This window comes from Myripristis murdjan, chromosome 24 (assembly GCF_902150065.1).
Source record: "Myripristis murdjan chromosome 24, fMyrMur1.1, whole genome shotgun sequence".
NCBI classification, from domain to species: Eukaryota; Metazoa; Chordata; class Actinopteri; order Holocentriformes; family Holocentridae; genus Myripristis; species Myripristis murdjan.
The window spans coordinates 17,765,928-17,788,992 of record NC_044003.1 but is presented as its reverse complement, the minus strand read 5'-3'; the positions used below and the strand labels follow the sequence as shown (position 1 = coordinate 17,788,992).

The window sequence follows — 23,065 nt, the reverse complement described above, 5'->3', positions numbered from 1 at the left end:
ACAACACCTGTAAACGTTTTTTAAAATCTGAAACTACTTAAGGCTTGAAAATTACTCAAAAGCTTGCCCAGAATATGTTATTATTTATTATTTAAGGCATAAAACTGTTCCAGTGCAGGTACAGTTTACAATTTGTGTAAAATCAAATTATCCGTGCAACTAAAATGTGTTGAAACTAGTCCCTTTGCTGTGCTGTCATCTTGTGGCAGTTTGTCCAATATCACAGTTTTACTTAGAGACCATCATGGGATCATGCAAAATTTTTGGGACTAGGATACTATGGAGATAGGTCTATTGATACAGGGACACATCTTATTAAATAATAGCCTAATACTAATAATAACTTCGCCAGGCAATATTAAATTATGTATACAAACTATGTTTTGCAGTTGCATGACTGCAGGGGCCTCAATGCATATAATAATGTATAAATCATGTTCATAAGTATTTCCTACAAATCAGAGTATGAATGAAATTCCCGGCCTGAGTATTTCTCGTGATTTATATACAACTGTTATTTATTCTATTTATATTTATTCGCTCACAAGCAGCAGCCACATTATATACCTTTTTAAGTTCGAAAAAAACCGTAGATTGTGAATTGGTACACATTATGAAAACTAACATCGCAAGCACAATGTTTAATTCATGGCAAATGAGCGGATAATACGGCTCTTTTTAATCCGATGGAGGAATATTTTCAGCCAGGTGGGTGCGCTTCGTTTCTTCCAGCACTTTCCATAAAAAACCCGCCTAAAGCTGACGTCACGGACTTGTCAGATGCAGGCCCGCACAGCTGTCACGCCTACCTCTGCGCGTGCCCACCGCACCGACAACAAAAACACAATGGCAACTCTAAACCAACATAAAAAAAAAAAGTTGAATAGCACAATATTTACAAATTTACATGTATATGGTACTTAAAATCAGGCTTAAGGACAGATAAAACTCATAAAGAGGTGTGTTTATTTATTAATTAATTGAATATATTTTTTTATTTATTATTGATGTCACTATTTTTCATAGATGACAAAATACTTTCGTCCATATTTGAGAGTTTATGCCCACAAACAGCTAAATACGCTATCAATGCTTGTCTTATCTTTTTTCCTTCATGTCTTTTGTCATAACTATCATGAAACCACATAACATGATTTATTATAAATACGTTTGCTTGAAAAAACGGTGTGTGGATTCATGTGGGATGAGGTATGACTGGGTGATTGTGCGGGCTAATGTGTATTAGAAATAATAATAAAAAAAAATATTTAGGTGACTCACTGAGCAATTAATTGTATGTATTGGATGTATAAAGAAGGTGAATGGTGACAATATGTAACTTTAACAGCCTGATAACAACAGTCTGTCACAGTCATACTCTGTCAAGTGAAAATGAGCTCGTCTGATCATCTGTTTGTGCGACGTTACAACAATAATAATAATAAAAATATAACAATATCTATACATAATATATAAATAATAATTATGACAATACTGCTATAAAATATAACCTTATCATAGGTTGCATCGTATGAATAGGTAGATACTTTATTCATCCCGCAGGAAATTCACATAATTATGCCTATTAGTTAGTTAGCTAAAACAGTTTTACTTTTGGTTTTGGAGGGATTGTGGCCCTAACAGGTTTCGCAGATAGCTCCGTCTCAGCGGGCAGAGCCGGCAAACAAATCGAGCACACGTTCGCCACTGACGCCCTGTCAGCGACACAGCGTCAGTGTTTTTGAAGGCCCTCAGCTAGCCAACTAGCTTTAGCTTTGCTAGTCCACATTTTGTAGAAAGCGTTTTGAGAAACCATAACCCACTGATAACTGTGCTTTACCGGCTTACACACCACCTGAATCGGGGTACGTATATATAGACAACTTAATATTTGTTCCGAACGCACACTTAGCGGAGTAATGCTACTTTTGCTTTTTAAATAACACTGACGTTACTGTTAGCTTCATTTAGCTGCACCGGTACGGCCGTCCTGTGGTGGGAACCCAGGCTTTATCACCCTTGAACAGCTAGTTAGCTTTTGTGACTTTTGTTCTTTGGTAATGTCAGTTTGGGGATACGGAACTACCCAGAGCCAGCAATGTACTGAGTTATAACGCAATATATCACGAAACGGTATCGTAACAACACGTGTAAGTTACCACGGAGCTGTCTAGCGATAAATGTGAACAACTGCTAAGCTAACGGTAATTAGCGGTACAGTTGGGAGGCTAAAGTCAAAAATCTGTTTCACTATTTTGTGTCCATGTATCGACAGCAAAAGATGTTTGGTTACGCTTTATGTGCACACAGTTTAATTTGGTACTTAACTTCTTATTGTTACTATAAAGTGTTTTTTATAAGTTCAGGCTAAAGAGATGATTAAGAGTTGCCAACAGACAAGCATTGTCTGGGCTTGAGGTAATCTTACGGTTTGTGTTGATATTAGTAATAGGGTCAGACTAAGATTGGGATTGGGTTAGGCTAAGATTAAGGTTACGTAGTTACATAGGTGACATACATTGGGTTAGGCTAAGATTAAGGTTACATAGTTTGTGGAAATGCACCAGGTAGGTAAGTGACATCTACCTTGTGTCACCTGCTAGTTGGGTATCAGTGTCGCTCATTTGAGTTGTTATTCAAATGTTACCAGACTTCTTTATTATCCACATAATTTCTTAAAGTTAAAGTAGCACATTGCTTAATTTCTACACTGACAGGGGTAGGCTGATAATGGGTCTGATTGCTCCTTTTATTTCAGGTTGACTGATACTCACCCACGATGTCCTTCCCCCCTCATCTGAACCGGCCACTGTTACCCCCTCCTGGGATGCCGCCTCCTCAGTATGCTGGCTTCCCCTCAGGTAGGTGCCCACTAGTCAGGTATACATTCAGCCAATAATAATGACTTCAGCATGTAGTAGCCATTAAACAAGGGTCTGGTCTAATGTGGTGGCTCCCTGGCCCATGTCTAACATTAGAGGGCTGGTTGTACATGGCAGCTGTCATGTCAATGTGTGTTATTGTAGCAAGTGTGTGTAGTGATGCTTAAAAAGTGTTTATGCTTAGTTGACTTTTCTTGTTAAGTAAAGCTAAAACAAGAGGACTTGTCCTGTTTGGCTGTTGCAGGAGCCCCGATGATCCCAGTTCACATGGGCATCATGACACCCACCCCTACAGTCCTCGTACCAACTTCTGTGCCCGTGGTCAGTAAGCCTGCAGTTCCCAGGAAGGAGATCGCTCTTATGCGAGCCAAAGAGAACGACGAGAACAGCGGCCCCACCACCACAGTGTTTGTGGGGAACATATCAGAGAAGGCCTCAGATATGCTGATCAGACAACTTTTGGCAGTAAGGGGCAGTGGAAGATTAATAAAGTTAGCCCAGATATGTGTAACACCTCACATGGTGTACCTGCTGTCATGGGAGAATTTAGAAAAATTATGTGAAAACATTTTCTGAGTCTGGAGAAGTTAATGGGAAACGATGTGCATAGAAAGATTTTCTGAAATGACAAAGATTTGGCTGCTGAAAAAACACCAAGCTTGTGTATTTGTAGTCTTTATATTTTCAGCAATGCTAACCTAAATTAATAATTTCTTTATTAGATGCTATCCAAAACAAGACCTGAGACACTCATATCAGCTATTTAATGTGAAAATGTAACATTTAAAAATGATGTTGACAGACATCGTTTATGAAAATTGTCATAGTCATGACAGTTTTAGTCATGCTCATACTCATTTAAAAGTAATGGAATTTGATAAGCAAAATGTGTAAGAAACCTTTTAACTCTGTTTGTGAATGCTCTAATCCGACAGCTCATTGAAACCATTTCTCCTCTTCTACTTTTCTTATTAGAAATGCGGTATCGTCCTTAGCTGGAAGAGAGTCCAAGGAGCCTCTGGCAAGCTTCAAGGTAACACAAAATACACACCTTGATCTCCAGTCCAGTAGGGCAAGAATATATTGTTTTTACCAGACAGACTAAAAATCGACTCATTTTTAAATTTTTACCCGCATTAAATGATTTTTTTTTGTAGTAGTAGAAAAGAACTCTCCATAAAATTACTTCCTACCTGGGAAAATGACAGGGAGAGTACATGAATAAAATTTATTATATTGAAATAGTAGCTGATAATGCTCCTTTCCCAGACCTGGCCTCCAGGGTGTCAAACCAGCAAATATCAATTGTAACAAGTTGAAACTCATTAGTTCTTACATTTCCTTTTTCATTATTTCACCTTATTTTTAATCACTCATCCAGCCCAGCTCATACTCTTACTTAACCCGTCCCCATATCCGTTCTGTGTTGCTTTCCATTGCAGCCTTTGGTTTTTGTGAGTATAAGGAGCCAGAGTCCACGCTACGAGCGCTGCGGCTGCTTCATGACCTGCAGATAGGAGACAAGAATCTGCTGGTGAAGGTGGATGCCAAGACTAAAGCCCAGCTGGATGAATGGAAGGCCAAGAAGAAGACTGCTAATGGGGTAGGAATCTGTTGTCAGGTGTTGGAAGTGCCAGATAAATGGTTATGAGACACAACAAAACTGTGTGTAAATGGACTGCATGTCCATCGGGCTTTTCTAGTCTACAGACAACTCAGTGCTTTTGCAACATATGCCTCACAGTCACACACTGATTGATGGCAGAGGCTACCATGTAAGGAGCCAAGCTGCCCATCAGGAGCATTTAGGGCTTCTGTGTTTTGCTCAAAAAACACTTCATCATGTTCTCTGGAGGAGCCACGGGTCAAACTGGTAACCCTCTGGCTACTAGGCAACCGCATTACCCCTTGAGCCACACCACTTTGTGTATTTTTTGCCTAATTACGTGGCGGTTCGGGTGAGCTCATGAACCAGTGGGATATGCAAACCATGTTCTGATGACATCTTCAATTCGAAGATGTTTCCGCTCTCTCACTTAGATTTTCTGTCTGTGCATTGTATAGTAATAAACAAGAGCTATCCAAAATTCACCTCACAGCTAAAAAATACTCACTTTATTACAGTGAGAGGGAGTATGTTATTCACAAAACAAGGCTCATCCTTTGCCCTGCTGTTTTGGCAGAACAAGAAGGCTGAGGATGCTGGAGAGGATGAGGAAGAGGTTCTGGATGAGGAGACTAAGAAGAGGGATCAGATTGTCAAAGGTGCTATCGATGGATTGATACGAGAACACGCTGCTGACCTCAATGCGCCATCACAGGATGACGACTCCCACCGACGCAAGAGAAAGAAAGAGAAAAAGGAGGAGGTATGCCAGCCTTTGGTTGCTGTCCTGCGATATTTGCCACACTTCACTTTGGAACTTCAGATGAGTAAAATGAGTGTTGTTTTCAATAGAATTGATTTGAAGTGTTGTTGATTTTCCTTTGTTCATAGGAGGACATCAATGCCATTGACATGGAGGAGGACAAAAGAGACCTGATTTCCAGAGAGATTAGTAAATTTCGAGACACACACAAGGTACAGTGGCTCCTTTGATCTCGTAGTTGACATTACAGGTTTTGGACAGCAGCTGCTCACATAGTTCAGTCCTGTACTTTTGCACATTAAGCATTAGTTGACACATATGCCAAGCTTTTCTTGATTCCACAAAAATGCATTCTCCACTACTAATTGGTTACCTTGGATAAATTGGACACCCTTGAAATTTTCGTCACCAAACATTGTAATTCGTCCCATATTATATGAAATGTTTCATGTTCAATGTTCCAACACTACAAATAGGCTAATGGCTAGTATTTCTGTCACCTTTCTAAGCCCTGATTTGACACGTGTGACCACCATAGTGAAACTATCTAGGTGTGACCATTATAGATCCATTCTTCATTCATCACACAAAAATGCATGGAGACGATGTAAAGTTACTTAAAAGCTAATCTATTCATTAAACCCCACCATTATGATAGTGATCATATGGTGACTAAAGCAAGATGAATCTCAGAGCTTTGGAAAAAGTTGCGAGGATAGGATGTAAGTATCAGCTTTCATTTTCTATATACATAAACTGGGCGCCCCCCTCTCGAGGACTTGTATAGGGGCAACTGCACAGGCACTTTGTTAACTGTTGGAGAGCCTATGATGGTCTCCATGCTCTGTATCTGATACTACAGAGGTTCCTCCCAACCTTGTGATTTTCATGTGATGACAGCATTGGTGGTGCCCCGTAAGCTGGAGGGTCAGTGAACCTGTGCGAGTCCTCTGTAAGTTATGGTCTGTCTTAATGGTGTTCTTGTTAACGCGCTGAGACTGTTGTCAATAACCACTGCAGTTGACTTTGGCTGTAGCCTATATCATGATAGTGTGGGGGGCGCCCTCTCCACAGCAGCACACTGATCTGAAGACTGGCAAGGTACGTGCTCTCTGTTTGTGTTGTGGTGGTTTCCTCTCTTATGTCTCTTTCTCTCTGTGTCTTAATCTATCTCTGTCTCATTTTTTTCTTCAGCATTTCTTTCAGTAAGCAAGGCAGGGATGAATCATCCATCCATTTTAAAAATACACTAGATGAAAGAGTGGTGCGGACTCACATGGACGCTCCATATTTACACACTATAAAAATTAAGATGGAGATTTTCGTAGAGATGAATGTTTTCAGTCTGTTTAAGGAATGAGTCAAAACTGAAGGGGAGCAGAAGTTGTACAGGAGCGAAAATGTCAAGATAATGGTGCAACAGAGCGAAAAGGTTTGCTGAGATCACTTTACATTTACATTTTGAATTTTTTGATAAGCAGCCCTGTCCTGAGGAAAGCTGATTTAATAGTGCTGGCACACTAGTCTACAAAACAGTGGTGGCTAGATGCTAGCTAGTTAGCCAAATGATGAGGCTCACAGGTGGGAATCGGTTGTTCTCACCATCCTCTTATGTCACACTTAGTGCTCAGAAGTTGAAAAACAACCTGCAGTAAAATTTACCACTGTAAACTGTGACTAGCAGTTAGCATAGTCACTGCAGGTGCCAAAAATGTCAAAAGTCCAGAGAACCTCAAGAATGGCAGTACAAATATGTATTGCTTTGATGAAAAACAAATATTTTATACTCTAATGAGAACCTTCTTGTTATAACAATATATGCAAAAAGCCCACTCACTGTCTCTTAATTACAATTGTATGCAAGGTTAACTGTTGTAGAAGCTGCTACTGCTGAAACTGCTACAGTTGCTGTTAAATAGAGTACAAGAAATGCTAAATGCCAAGTTTGTGTAGTGTGATGTTATTGAATAATAGAATAGCAAAGGATAGAATAGAATAGCAAAAACTGTAAACACTCATTTTTTGTCCAGAATGGAAGGACCGGCCACTTTTTACCTTTCCAAGCTCTGGTAGAAATTACAGAAAGGTAAGTAAAAGAAAAAGGGACATAGACGTATACTTCACATGAAATCATGAAAAAAATACTACTTGACCTGAGGAACCTTTTGAGATCCATTCACCATTGATTTTTTCCCCCCTTTTCTTTCTTTTTTTATGATTTATACTCTATAACATCTCTCTACCTTTCTTGTGTAATTTTCCTTTTGTTGAGCTGCATTGCACCCAAGGCTTTCAGTCTGTGTCTGGCCTGTGTTGCCTGTTGATGATCTGTTGAATGTCTGTAGCTGTACATGATTGAATCACAGTTCAATATATATTGGAGGGTTTATATACATTTAAGCTCAAACTACTTGTTGCGTGCACTGTACATTTCTCTGGATAACAGCTGAAATGCCCTAAATGTAGCCTTCTGGACTCAGCATTTTATTTTACTACTCCTGATCAGCGTGAGATGGTGTTTTATGGCTATATAGTTTTCAGTTGACAGTCAAAGCCTTGTGTGGAGTGCCCATGAAGGGAGAGTTGTGCTGTGTGTGTGTGTGTGTGTGTGTGTGTGTGTGTGTGTGTGTGTGTGTGTGTCAGAGTAATGAGTCGTGAAGAACTGCTGAAGACTACTGCAAGGGTAAGACAGCTTCTACAATTTCATTTATCTGTGCAGAAATGTAACTGATGTTCATGACTTTCTTGTTTTTAGCACTGTACCAAATGTCACTGTACCCATTGACGTAAAGGTTGTTGATGATGATTATGCTTAAGCAAGACAGAATCCCATAACGTTTTTCCCTTGTATACCGTGTGACCTGCTTTCCTCCCAGGCCTAACTTAAAAGGCTTGTAGGGGCAGCGAAGGGCTGAATCCATAGTTCAACACCTGTAAGTCACAAACAACTAGTTTAACAAAAGACTGACGGCTTTTTTGTTTCTCTATTCTTTTTTTGTTTTGTTTTGTTTCTTGTTTTCCTTGTACTGAAAGGAGGACTCTTAAGGAGAGAAAAAGCATTGTCTTTTGCAGCGCCTTTTTCTCGTTATGAATGCCTCAACTTGAACATGTCCAACAGATGTTTGTGACTTGTTAAAGTGGTTTCCAATCACTCAAGCTAATCTCTGTTACCCTGCTTTATACTGCAGGTTTTAGGCAACAATCACTAAGCATATTGCTTTAGATCCATGATGAAGCTATGTCTACGTGTGAGGGAGAGCTTTTTGGTCGCCGCAGCTCCTCTCAGTTGACTGTGTTTTAGGATTCCAACTTTCCTTTCAGGCTTTGCACAGAGCAGGAAGGATAGGGCATGTGACCATGCAAAGCCACTTAACCTAGCGTCAGAGTCTGGAAACCACTTGATTTGTGCACATAAGAAAATTGTCCGTCAAGACTGACTTGGCTCCTGAACTGTGTGCCATCGACTGAACCTCTCTGTGTTTTGCTCTGCAGAAACTGGAGGAGGAGAAGGACAAGAGGGAGAAGGAGCGGCTGGAGTTCGAGCGGGAGAGGAGGGAGCGGGAAAAAGAGCGAGAGCGGGAGAGAGAGCGACGAGACCGCGAGAGGGAGAAGGAGCGTGAGAGGGAACGGGAGAGGGAAAGAGAGCGAGAGCGGGAGAGAGACAGAGACAAAGAGCGGGACCGCAGAACCAAGGAGAGAGAAAGAGACCGAGACTGGGACAGGGACAGAAGCCGCGACAGAAGCAGTGACCGCAGCCGATCCAGGTAAAGAGGAAGAAAATATTTTTCATGATATAGACTTTCAAGTAAACACCCAATGGGCCACAGTCTCCCATGTGATCAGATTTTGACCCAGCAACTCTCCTATGGGGAAAATTTGTGTTTCAGTCATTCTTGAACATTCTTTAATTTTTACTTTGTTCAGTGCTATTGAACTTAACCTGAATCAAAGGTGAACAAGTGAACAGATTATGCACCATAATTGTGCCTGTACAGTTGGTTCTGACTGACGAATAATGCTTTCTTAACTGTTGTTTGTGCAGGGAGCGGAGTCGAGACCGAGACAAAGACAAGAAACGGGACCAGGAGGATGAAGAGGAGGCGTATGAACGCAGAAAACTGGAGAGGAAGCTGAGAGACAAAGAAGCAGCTTATCAGGAGGTAAGGAAAGAGGGAGACACCACTCTGTAATGAGAAGGTCACAGGTTCAGTCTTGTCACAGTGCATGTGTCGGTGTGTCTTTGAGTAATATACAGAATGCCTTCCAGCTCAAAGGATGTAGCTTGAAATTAAAAAAAAAAAAAATGTATAATTGCATCCAGAAATGCAAACATGTTGTAGGAGTCATATGGCAAGAAAAATTGATGTCTTTAAATATCACATCCACAGATTTCACTATTGCAGGAACATTTTTATTTAAATAATTTTACCTGAATTGATCTCTTGTTTGATATGATGGAATATATTTGCATTTGGTTGTGGCTGTACTGACATTGTCTTCACTACAGCGCCTGAAAAACTGGGAGCTCAGGGAGAGGAAGAAAGCGAGGGATTACACTAAAGAGGCTGAGAGGGAAGATGAACGCCGACGAGAAATGGTAAGAGCACACAGAAAACCCACTAATGTTCCTAGCAGTGTCCTACTTTTATTTCTGAGCAGTGGGAGTTCACTTTGTGCTTATCTATTAAGCCAGAATAACAGCAAATCTGATCTTAAAATCAGATTGCAGCGTTCATACTTCTGCAAACATCTGTTTGAGCTTCAAGTTTCAGCTGCACTGGTAAGATGAAATTATTTAAACTTTGCCTGAAAACATTTACTATTGCATATATTGGATGGATAAATATGTTTTTGCATCTCTGAAGTACAAACTAAAGAATTTTCCTCCAAGTAGTATATTTTAAATTTTATTTATTTTATTTTTAGCTTGATATAATGGTAAGCTCTCATGTGGCTGTTTGGCCCTGAGAAATGAAAAGCGCTTACTCCAGTATTGGGCAGTATGTAACTAAGTCAAACAAATCATGACGAGATGGTGCATTTACAGAACTTGAATGGAGTTGCATTCAAGTTCCATGGATGCAGCTCTTAATAAAACACGCAAATCTTCCTGCACGAGTTAATTCATTTGATGAAATACTTACAAGCCTCCAGTGTTCTCCATTAGAGAGCCCTGTCAAAGGTGCATATGTCATCTTGATGTCAATAATGAACCTTGCACTTAGTGTTGTGTGTTCATAGCAATAGGCAGGTACATTTTCATAAACCAGATTTTGTGGATAGAAATGAAGATTTATTATCCTGGAGGAAAACCGAGTGTTTAGCTATGTATGTATGGTCCCACAGGTTAAAGAAGGCAAGCGGCTGAAAGAATTTCTTGAGGACTATGATGATGACAGAGATGACCCCAAATACTACAGGTGAGTGCCAGAAATAAATTTGCTGCAGTGCAGTTATTAATAAGGGAAATATATTCTTAATGATAAATAAAGTGAATATTAGCCCTGGGTCAAATAGGATTTATAATAGCATTTATAAACATCTGGTATAGTAAGTATATATAAATTCTAGAAACATATGGACAAATAGTGTTTGACCCAGATCTGACTTGTAGTGGTAGATGCAGCGTTGCAGCTATGGCCATTGTTCTGAAGGCTGTTATTTTTGGTGTGACCCCTAGGGGCAGTGCGCTGCAGAAGCGTCTCAGAGACCGAGAGAAGGAGATGGAGGTGGATGAGCGTGACAGGAAGAGAGAGAAGGAGGAGCTGGAGGAGATCAGACAGAGACTGCTAGACGAGGGACATCCAGACCCTGACGCAGAGCTACGCAGGGTAAGCGCGTGTGCATGTGTGTGTGTGTGTGTGTTTGTGTTTGTGTTTGTGAGTGTGTGTTTGCCAGTATCTGTCTGGTCTGGGAGCATAGCTTGTATTGTCTTTTGTGAAGGTCACTTTATCATCAGAGTCTCCCTGCATCTCTATGCGTGTGTGGTGCTCATCTTTCCTTGTCTATCAACCTTCCTGTCTGTAAGATTGTGTGATTGGGTGTTAATTCTCTGAATATCTGCCTCTCATTGGTCCAGATGGAGGAGGAGGAGGAGCGTCTGCGACAGCCTCCCGTCATCCAAGAACCGGAGCCCGAGGAGGAGCGGGAGCGCCACAGGGGCAGTCGAGACCACCGGGAACGCCGAGGGGACCGGCACAGAGAGAGAACAGAGGCCCGTTCACGCCCTGCCCACTCAGACGACGAGGTGGAGGAAGGCGAGGAAGAGGATTATGAAAATGATGAAGATAACCCCGATGCAAAACCTTGCCTGAAGCCCACAATGCGCCCCATCACAGCAGCGCCCTCTGTGTCATCGGCCAGTGGTAACGTATCCCCCAACACACCTGGGGACGAGTCTCCCTGCGGCATCATCATCCCCCATGAGAACTCGCCCCCCGAGGTGCTGCCACAGGAGGAATACCGGCCCAAGATCGGCTTGAGCCTCAAACTGGGTGAGTTCGTAACAAGAGTGTTTTCACAACAACATCTATATGCCCAGAGCACCGATGGTTCCTGTTATCATGCAGTGTTACAGAAAATCTTAAGTCAAAATGACACATGGTTCCTTGTGAAGCTTACCGCTTTGATACTTTTTAAAAACCTTTACCAACCTGACATGGCACACCACAGCATTGCCCTCTTTCCACATAGTTTTTTCATTTGGAAAAACTAACTAAGCTGTTGCTATCACTATTGCTGTCTCCGTCTACATGCATAGAGTACATATACAGCTGAAGGTTGCTGAAACTCATTCTTGGAAATGTAAAAAATCACTAACTTGAGTACATGAGGCAGTTTGTGCCAAAGATAAACATAATGCTTAATCTGAACATAAAGCATTGACATCAGATTGATGAAGTCTTATATTGTCAACATAACCAAGAATGGGTTTTGCATTAGAAGACAGTCCTTTAGTCTTTCATTTTATTTTCTCGTTTTCTGTATTGAGACATAGTAGGGAAGCTGAAAGGGACATAGATGATTAGGGATGAAGTTCTGGCAGGATTCAATTTTAGGACAACATACTGATTGGGATTTGTTTTCGACAAAAAGGGGCAGATGTCTAATCCAAACTAAAATTGCCACCAAACGCAGCTGTGCAGCAAATCAGAGTAAACACTGTCATTCATAAGGAAAACTGCTGTTCGTAAAAGCTCCTTGTCACTCCTTTGACTCTCCAGGTGCCACAGGCAGCCCCAGCCAACCCAGCACAGCTAAGCGGAAGAAGCTGGCGGTCGACAGTGTCTTCAACAAGTTTGATGACGAGGAGGCCGATGAGCTGCCCCGCAAGAGGAAGCTGGTGCCCCTGGACTATGATGATGAAAAGAGCCTGGGGGTGGACGGGGCTGGGCTGGCAATCAAGGGTGCCAACACTGAAGAGAAACGCAAACACATCAAGACTTTAATTGAAAAGATCCCCACAGGCAAGCCTGAGCTGTTCTCCTACCCACTGGACTGGTCCATGGTCGACACGGTGAGAGCAACAGGGAGGAGTTAAAACATTAACATGCCTCTATTTTGGTGTTCTTCTCTGAGTAGTTTTTTTTTTTTTAATACATCAATTACGCAGATAAGTTGAAGAATGCATTAGCCTGTACTAAACTGGCATGGAGGGAGTACATGTAGAGGCATGGCTGGCTACACACTTCCACAAATCACACTTCACTAGGAGGTTCAGCGCTATGCTCAAAGGCAGTTTTACAGTTTTTTTTTTTCTCATTTATGTCTCATGTATGTAGTCATTCAGAAGTGGTAGCATGATCCCCATCTATACACTAAACCCTGACTTTCTTCCATCTCAGACACTAATGGAACGGCGTGTTCGCCCCTGGATCAATAAAAAGATCATTGAGTACATTGGAGAGGAGGAGCCAACATTGGTGGACTTTGTCTGCTCCAAGGTATCGATCATGTGATGACCGCCTGTTGAATTATATTCTGAGTTGAAGGGGAGGTAAAACAAGGAAATACCACTGATATTTTTCTCTCTCCTCCTCTAGGTGATGGCTCACAGCACCCCACAGGGTATCCTGGATGATGTTGCTATGGTGAGTAACAGCAGAGAGAAGGATACACATCCAGTTTAGGTGCTGCTTTGAGAATGAACCAGCAGATTTGTAAAAGCCTCACATTATAGGCTCCCCTTGCACCATTTATTTTGACACCACACAGGTAGTGCTCAGCTTGAAATGCTTTGTATTTTCTTGGTTCAGATTATATCCTGGACCTGCTTGTGAAGTGAATTTGTGTGTTTTTTTGTCCCCATTAGGCAAATTATGGTCCTTAAATGTGTCACATGCATTTAAATACAAGATATCTGACACTCATCCAGCATGACTGATCTGATATTTAAATATATAATTTTTTTAATTGTTTTCTTAAAGTCTTGTGGTAATTTTCTGTAAATCAGAACCCTTCTGTTGTCTGATACTGAAACCGGAATCCATGTATTTGTATCTTCCAGACTTATTATTGTAATTTCTCTGGTCTTCAGCTTGTTCAGAATGCTGCAGCTAGAATCTTGACAAAACTAGAAAATTCATATAACCCTTATTCTGGTGTCTATGATTTTTAAATTTCTTCTTTTTACTGAGGCAATGCATAGACTTGCACCAACTTACCTAATTCTGAACTAATTCTACCATATATACCATCACACCATCTTTACTCTCGATGCCTTCATTTACTCTCGATTCCTTCAGTTAACCAAAAAATCTGTTGGCTTTTGTCTACCGTGCCTCATAGCACTGGCATGGCCTAATTACATATTAAAGAAGCACTTACAGTTGAAATCTTCATATTAAGACAGAAAACCTACCTGTATTGACTTCATTACAGCCTGGACCAACACCTAATTATTTGTATTTTAAAGTGTGTTGATGGTTTTAATGTGGTTGTTTTTATTGTAATTTTTATGGTTTTATTCACTTGCTGTATGTTTTGTCCTATGCTAGTGCTTTTAATTGTAAAGTAAATATTGGGACCATGCTGCATAGTGATTCTGCACTTTAAATTGTTTGATTAGGGCGAAAAAAAAGTCTACCCACCACTGCCACATTTGGCAGGTGCTGGATGTATTGTAGTGTGGTATATGATATGGTATGTAAAGCCCTTTGTACACATTAGTTGTGATGAAGGGCTATATAGATAAAGCTGACATCAAAATGCAACAACTGATTGCCCTCTGTTCCTGTTCAGGTTCTTGATGAAGAAGCCGAAGTCTTCATAGTGAAGATGTGGAGGTTGCTCATTTATGAAACTGAGGCCAAGAAGATTGGACTGGTGAAATAAACAAAATAAGTACTACATGAAGATCAAGCTTTTTATAATAGTATAGAGTAATTATGTCACCCAAAAAAACAAATTGATTTTTCCACACCTACACAGACAAACTGCAGGTTCTGCTCACTGTCACATTCGCACCGATTGTACATGTCACATCTGTGGTTTTCTCTACAGACAGACTGCACTCGGCTTTCTGTTTGCAGGTGCTGACTGTGTTGGTGTGCTCTTGTGTGTGTATATCAGTTTGATTGCGATGAGGTGACTCTGACTAGGAACCAGTGCTGACAAGACATCCAGGACCACTATGGCTCCGTCAGATAAGGCCTCATCGCCCATTTCAACCTTATCTGCTGACGGCCATTTGCTTCGGCCTGTTTATTTGTATTCATGCCAGAGGTGTCCCAACAGCCATTTTGGAAGAATCTTACAGACTGCAGGGTTGCTATAAGTAATCAGCTCAGCATTTCACCAGTTTCATGACCTCTTCCTAAGTACACTTTGAAGGAGTGCATTGTTTTACATGCATTAAATACTGTAAGTCCCTTTTGACTGATGTTGTCAAGCGAGTCTTTGGAAAAACCTTTGAGGTTTGACATCTGGCTTGCAGTTGTGAGTGTGTGGATCGGTTTAGTCGAGACATAACCATGAACCAGAATGTGATATTTTTCCCAGGGTTATTTTACTCAGGTTTTTGGACATAACTCTAATTAATTTCTATCGAGATGGTAGGTTTTCCTTTGTGTTCCTTATTACTTTCCAGATAAAGATGCTAGAATGGTCTCATCCTCAGACCATCTTAAAAAAAAGAAAAAAGCACCTAGTTGTCATTTAAAATGCGTCTACTGAACAAGACCCACAAAGTAATGGTTGGTGATATCCCTGCAGCTATAAAAAAAAAAAGCACACATCATAACCACTATAGGAAATATGGCTGCGTTAACAATGATTTGCAGTTGTGAAAATGCTTTCCATTTGTTTTTGTATTGGTGAACATTTGTTTTGAATAAAGCTGATTTTTTATACCTGCTGTCATCTAGCTTTTAATTTGCTCACCGTCCACAGTATTTTCTTCTACAAACCAGTATGCCATTATGACACTGCACCTAGTTTGAGGTATCTGATGTATTAACTACCCAACGATGTAACAACTTGTGATAAAATGCCCCTTTTAGTGGCTTGGAAATGTAATAAATCCTTTTAATGTCATAACACTTTAGATTGCCCAGTGATTATTTCATTTGGGTGTAATGGCTAGTAATGTAATACTGAATTTAAAAAAAACAATCAGCCAATACCATTATTACTTGATGACATGTTAGATCTGTTATGAAGTAGCAGTCATTGGTTATTAAATCATCTGGGAGCGTTGGGCAATCCATTTTGAAAAGTCACTACATTATCAGTTATTTAATACACTATATGGGTTCAGCTACATGAAAAATGTTCCAGCTGGTAGCTCACCATGTTGGGCTGTTATCATGTTAAACGAATTAAAAAGTAGACAAATCACTAATAAAAACCCTTCCAGTTGTCCTAAGGTGGGCATAATTAGTCAATATGACTGCTAAAATTAATATTATAAAATCCCTTTATATTTACACTTACCATATTTGAGGTCCATTAATGCAAAGTCTAAATACCGACAAAGAGACATGGTGATCAAAACTTCCAGATCTTTATTGATGTCATGTGAGCTGAACAAGAGCAAAAACGCTGCCAGTAAAAACCCTTAAACTGGAAGAGGAACAGCACAAAAGTCACCACTGACGGTGTTGAGACAGACGAGCCTACGTGTTTCCCCTTTAATGAACCACATCTAGTGACCAGCCAGAGGTGAAGCGCCATGGACACTGAAGACACTGGGCTCTTAAGCAAGAGATAAGTGAAGGCCACTGCTTGTAAACAGCTGAACTTTTATTTTTAGAGTATCATTTATTCAAATTGATGTACTTAAAAATAGAAACTACACTGATGTAGCATTTGAAACTGAACTTTTTTGTTTTTGTCCGTGTGTTGGTACAGGAGGACAGCACTGCTTGTTACCATCTTCTCAGACAAACCTTGTTAATAAAACAGACTGGGATGTTTGCCTATGAATTATCAACTTCAGTTAATGTTTGCAATGTAAGAGTTAACATCTGTGGGACTGTATAACTGCAACCAGGTCTGTCCACCTTTCTCTTTTGGTGTGTTTCCCACCAGCCTCTCCCCGAGGACAGACTTAGTCCTCCGCTTTGGCCTCCATCTCCTCGGCGTCATCGTCTCCGTCCACCTCGGCATTCTCCCTCTCTAGCCTCTCCAGCTGCCGGGCCAGCTCTGTCTCATCCGTGTCCGTCACCACCTTGGGCTGGAGGACACAATTACAGTTCGGTTACTTGTGCATATGCAAAAAACAAAAGTAAAAACAGGAAAATGGCTCGTGTACAGATTGTGCAAGTCCGTACCGTCACTCAAAAATCAAAACACTGTAAAGGTGCAAATATCTTTTATAAATTATAACGAAAAAGTCATTCCATTTGATAATTAAGTATTTCTAGTGGTATACACCAAAAAGGGGGCAATTTCCATTCAGTAAGTAGGGGTAATTGACCTCCACAAAGATATGGGACAAAAATACAGAATGTGCAGGGAATTAAAAACATAATGAGCTCACCTCCATTTGTATGTTAAAGACGCCCCTCTTCTCCTCGATCTTCTCCTTGATAGCAGCCATGGCCTGGTTGAGGACGGACAAGCCCTCTGTGCGCTCCAGGGTGGTCGTGGTCATCACGTAGCGTGGAGGAGCGATCAGGTTGATCTGCCGAGCACAAGAGCACAGCGGTTAACCCTTGGGCCATCATCACATTTACCAGAGGTATTCCATAAGTCCTGAAACGAGACTCAAGCTCCACTTTGGACGAGTCATGACTGAACGTGGACTCCACTTGGATCACCTTCTACACAGACCACCTGTCTTTTCAGTGTTAACCTAAATTTGTTTATGATCATGTGGTTGATCAACAACATCGGGCAACAGGTAAACAAAGGTTATCAAAATATACTTGAGAACACAACCACTGACAGGAGCCTTAGTGAGCCTGGGAGTGAAAATGCTGACAGTCAAATAACAGATGAAGATGTATCAGCATTGGAAAAGACTAAAAAGTAAAAGACAAACAGTAATGCCACATGAATCTAAGGAATAAAACATGCACTTTCAGTCAATATGAAAACATGTAGTTGAGACAATTTAGAATACAGTAGCTTCATGCTGAAATTTTACAATGTGCCTGTTCATTTTTCATATTTTACAACAACTGAGAAATGTATGACTGAAATGCACAACTGTGAGCCATCATTCTAAACAATGTTCTTTCCAGTTTGGACTTGTGTGGATCAGAGCTGTTTGAGCTAAACTGGTTACTACTTCATGACCTCAGTGACTTTGAGCCGAACACTGAAAGCTTGGAAATTGCCAACAACCCTGACATTTACATCACATTTCAGGGATTTAGCTGCTCTTACCTACAGCTCAAGTAACCATAACAGTAGGTTACCCTTACATTTGGGAATCTCCAATATCACAAGCAAAGACTCAAGTCATACAAAGACTATAAGCGTAACAAACAGTACTGTGTCCGCAGAACAGGGCTGCCTGGCTCCTTCACAGCTGTCTTCAAATTAAATTTTAAACTGCAACACAAACTGGAAGTGACAGCACCAGTGTAGCAGCATTTGGTGGCTGGTGATAAAAGCTTACCTTGATAGGCATGGCCTCTGTGGAGCAGTTCAGTCCAGCCCTCAGAGCGTCCTTCACTGCGTCAATCCCTTCATACCCGTAGCATGCCACTTCAATGTCTACAGGAAGGGCAGGAAAACGGCAAATGACATGCTATAATGATACAGTTATGATGAATAGTTCTGAAAAATAATCTTCAATTGTTTATTTAATGTTCACAGCATTTAACTCCCTTAAAAAAAGACTGACAGCTTACAAAAGGGACAGGACAGACTGTCTTTTTAATGTTGTTAATGGAAGTTAAATGCTGTTAATTTGGACAAGAAGTTAATTCTTTTTTTTTTATTTATTTAAACAGGATCTCATCTGTCTCATCTGAAGTCCTTTAGGCCTTCGTTATACTATCTTTAAATGAGCACAAATTCAACCATAGAAATTTATGAAACAATCTTTAGTATAACCATATTTCATATTGAAAAATACTGTCAAAAGCCATTTGACCCTGCTGAGAGATTTCTCCTTCACACAAATACAGCCAATTCAGGTTTCTTGCCAAAAACAAAACTTTGCAAGACTACATATTCACACATTATGGTAACATAATTTATCTTCGCCCAAAGTTAATTTTTTACTGAATACAGCTTGAACGCATCATGTCATTTGATGCAACTTGTAGGCCAACTCGGATGTGGGTTGCACTTATTACTCTTACTCAAGTATTTCTTTTTTTTACTCCCAGTAATCTGCTCTGTTCCTTGTTACATTTGACAAAACAGGTTGCATTACAACTGTTTCTCCCGTCATGATGGTTTTAAGGTCAGTCTAAACTAAAGATTCACAACAAGATAAAACAGTTTGGATCGCTGCAGAGAAAGGTCTCAGCGGGGATCAGGCCGGCTGATGGCGCTGCTGTGACTCAGCTTGTCATGTGGCAGGTGTCTGGTTTTAGAAGTGTCACAGTGTGTGTCTGGATGTCGACTGAATGGGCACTAGGTTGGTTGGTTTCATGGGAAGCCCGACAGCAGAATATCTCTCTTGTAAATTTGTAGCCATGGTGATAACATGGATTTCACAGTGTAACCTTGGGAGAAATTAAAGCTTTCAAGAAGAAGTAAGTCTTAATTTCCTCCACGGGGAATATTAAGGAAGACGGAGTACATTTTCCTCAGCTGACCCAGTAAATGCAATGTTGGTGAAATTTTATAGATGATACTTTGACGTCCTGTTCCAGTGAAGGCAGCACAGAGCCATCCTATACACTATCCAGCAACAGCACACTGACAGAAACGCTGAAGTAAAAAGTGTCATTGCCATGGAAATGACACACCATCTCATATAGTGTCACTGAGGTACAAGATTCCAGGTTTTAACTTGTCTTGTAAAATCTCTGGTGTGAACTTGCCTTACATGAAAGCTGATGATTTTCATACGGCGAGCTTAGAGACACACACCACTCTGCAGCTGCGCGGTCAGCACCACAGAGCAAGTGATTAAAGAAGAAGGCTGCGCTGCGATCGATGACCTTTTAAACTTCCAGTCAAGCTGCTCAGCTTGCTAGCAGCAATGGAAGGTCAAATTAACGCATCAAAGGCTGCAGAGAGCGACCCTCGGCCGCACTTAGATCCGACAGCTCACAGTCGATGACTAGTCCGTACACCGATTAAAGTGGTAAATCGCTTCTTCTTGAATTGTTTTTTGTTTTATCACCTGGTGTGAAAATAGACCAAACTAAAATTGTAACTAGTACTCACTACTCCAAGGAGGTTGTTTTTGCGGAATACTCTTAAGTGAGCAGTTTGCTTACAGGGTAATTTTTACTCCTACTTAAGTAAATTATTTCAATGAGTAACTGTACTCAGACTCAAGTAAAATTATTCTGCCCTCTACCCACCCCTGCCCAGGACTAGGTGGTGACTGCAGAGCGCCCTCTTACCTGCTCTGATTTTCACAGCCTGTGGAGTGAGTCGCCTGTTGATGTTATCGATCAGCACGTTCCTCTCTTCCTCTGTCAGGTCCAACCCATCGAGGATGGAGGGATCTCTGTGGAGGACAAAGGGAAAGACAACCTCAGGAGACAGAACCATATTGACACTGTATTCGTAAATACAAAATATTTCTTGACACAAAAATGCCATTATGTTTTTGTCCATGTCAACACTTTTGCCTACCAAATTTTTCATTTTTGAGCTACTGAATGACTGATTTCAGGGCTCACAAGCCTGCGCACTGTTAGAAATGCACACTTACGAAACAGCCTGTTTGAAGACGTCGTAGGCTCCATATCCTGGTCGCTTGTATTTCTCGTCAAAGACCCACGCAGTGCGCTGGAACAGGCTCTCTAGCTGCTCGTCCTTACTGTAATCCAGCACCTCAGCCACATGTCGGAGGATGCTGTACACCTGCAAGCACAATACTGTGGGTGAACTCAACATGATCGCAAAAGCAGCGGCCACCCCATCCCCAGAAAAAACACAACTGGGCACACAAAAATGATGGAGTTATGCATCATTAGTGGAAAGTGGTTATGCTGTTGTCGTTTTTTTTTTTTTATTTCTCAAGTCATGAAAAGTTGAGAGAAACAGGATGGAGAAGGGGAGAGGGGTGTAATAGAACCTTTGTAAACACTACACATCCCATGATTGATTGTTTTTTAATATATGGAGAACACAGTTACTAAAAATGTTAATAATGGGTGTCAGTCTCCTCCATTGCATGGGGTTTAACTGTTTTTTTTTTTTTTGTCAAACACACAGACACACACACAGACACACACACACACACAGACACACACACACACACACACACACACAAACCCTCGCACAGTTGGACTTACAGTTTTAGATTTGGTGAATTTATCTTCACACTTGATGGCCTCCTCTGGTGAAACTCTTCTTTTTGATAAATCAATGTATCCTAAAGAGAAAGTTGAATCAGGCATCGGTATCATGATTCTGCAGCAGGGACGTCATAACACTTATACCAGCATCTTGAAAGCCACACCAATAACTAGTGTTTTTGGCACCAGTGGTCACTACATGATACATCACTCTGTGTTTTTATTCTAATGCTGCCATAGCCTACATGTTTAAACACTAAAACACTTTAAATGTCGCTCAAGCTTAGAGGACTGTCAGTCAAAATGAGATCATGTCATCAGCTTCATACAGTTCCTCTAAACAAGAGTTACTGTTTTTCCAGCTTAGTTTTCTAGTTGAAGACTACAGACCAATGTTGCACAGGAGACTTGGTGGACAGACAAATTTCCCTGTCCTGAGTACAACCATACATGCAAGCCTTGCTCCTAAAGCCATTCACTGTCACCTCTGGTGGTCGGCGAGCTTACCCTTCTCTTTGTCTACTCGGATGACAACCACACACTCGTTGCGGCCTATGCGGATGAGCTTGTTGATGGAGCGGATACGTCGACGTGACAGCTCGCTCAGGAGGATCATGCCCTCGATGTTATTGTACTCCAAAAGGCTGACGTAGGCGCCCATCTCGGCGATGGACCTCACGTTGACCATCACGACATCCTCCACCTCTGGGAACCGGTGCTGATAAAATCGACAGCTGAGTCCTGGCATCGCTGCGGGCGGACAGAGCAGACAGAGACGCAGAGAGACGAGGTCAAACGTGGGAAGCTTTCTTTACAGAAAAAACAGATGGATTCAGCAATGTTGGTGAGCTGGCAGCAGATAGGCAATGTTATTTCCCCCTTATAAGTTGAATTACACATTATAAAAAATGTTTTCCATAAGCCTGAACCACATCTGACAGTCTCTGCCACCGAGTCATCACAGACTGACACATGGAAATTACACTTTAAATTACACATTATGAGTACAGATCTCATTTTTGTATACATTCTCTATTCTATAGATATTTTGCAGATATACTTCATCATAAATATCGTCTGTGCAATGGTCCAAAAGCTAAAGGTCTACAGATAGTCTCTAGATGTAGTATAGCATATTTTATTTTTTTATATCTCTTACAAAGTATGCAAAGGTCGTTCTTCATTCTTATACTCTTTGTATTGATACACTATTTATTTTGTCACTTGTGTTTTATGTTTTATCTAAAGATATATACTTATGTCTTCTAGTGTTGTGTAGCCTGCTATTGTCTCCTGTGCAAAGTAGGAACAACCTGCACAAGTAACACACCAATTTCCAAATTTTGGATCAATAAAGAGCATTTGTCTGTGTATTTCAGTGTTTTCCTGTGGGCTGTATGATGCAACGCTGACCAGCCTGGATCCACTTACTGTTCAGGGTTAGGAGCGAAAACTGACATAAATTGGAGAAAACCAAAAAAAAGACTAACAAACAGTGTAACGTAACCTAACTCACAGCGAACTAACACAGCATGGAAACTGCTGCTGAGAGAGAATAAAAACACAGTTAATGTTACTTTCGGTGCCGTTAGCCAGCAGGCTAGTGTCCAGCGCCGTGCCAGGCTTGGCTCCCACATCACATGCAGCACATGCACCGCTGCGGCTAGCCCGCTAACTAGCCTAATCTGCTAACCCCTCCCCGGCAAACAGCTGCTTCACCGACAACAGCCGACACAACCGACTCACCTGTGTCATATGGTTACAGAACCACACTGCGGAATGTCCTGTATCGGAAATATCCAAATATCCGCTACTGTTGCTTTGTTTTTTGGTTTTTGGTGGGTTTTAAACCAGGCCCGCTAGCTCACATTCATCGGGTGTGCTAATTTTTCGACCCGGAAGAGATCCGACGCGTATGACGGCGCGCATGCGT

At 41.1% G+C, this 23,065-nt stretch overlaps 2 protein-coding genes across 2 annotated transcripts; one reads left to right on the top strand and one right to left on the bottom strand.

Moving 5' to 3' along the window:
* The first annotated feature begins 1,719 nt into the window (after positions 1–1,719).
* On the top strand, positions 1,720–15,597 carry rbm25b (RNA binding motif protein 25b). Its single transcript, XM_030046693.1, has 17 exons — positions 1,720–1,865; positions 2,759–2,861; positions 3,127–3,347; positions 3,858–3,915; positions 4,325–4,485; positions 5,066–5,251; positions 5,380–5,463; positions 8,744–9,015; positions 9,294–9,411; positions 9,759–9,848; positions 10,598–10,671; positions 10,932–11,082; positions 11,331–11,745; positions 12,475–12,767; positions 13,096–13,194; positions 13,294–13,341; positions 14,492–15,597. The coding sequence occupies exons 2-17, from the start codon at positions 2,780–2,782 to the stop codon at positions 14,582–14,584; spliced, it is 2,445 nt and encodes an 814-aa protein (XP_029902553.1). The 5' UTR covers positions 1,720–1,865; positions 2,759–2,779; the 3' UTR covers positions 14,585–15,597.
* A 637-nt stretch (positions 15,598–16,234) lies between these two features.
* Positions 16,235–23,053, bottom strand: eif2s1b (eukaryotic translation initiation factor 2, subunit 1 alpha b). Its single transcript, XM_030046662.1, has 8 exons — positions 22,879–23,053; positions 21,640–21,882; positions 21,130–21,209; positions 20,544–20,695; positions 20,230–20,336; positions 18,318–18,415; positions 17,232–17,375; positions 16,235–16,925 (listed from the first exon to the last, which is right to left on the bottom strand). The coding sequence occupies exons 2-8, from the start codon at positions 21,878–21,880 to the stop codon at positions 16,800–16,802; spliced, it is 948 nt and encodes a 315-aa protein (XP_029902522.1). The 5' UTR covers positions 21,881–21,882; positions 22,879–23,053; the 3' UTR covers positions 16,235–16,799.
* Positions 23,054–23,065: the final 12 nt, after the last annotated feature.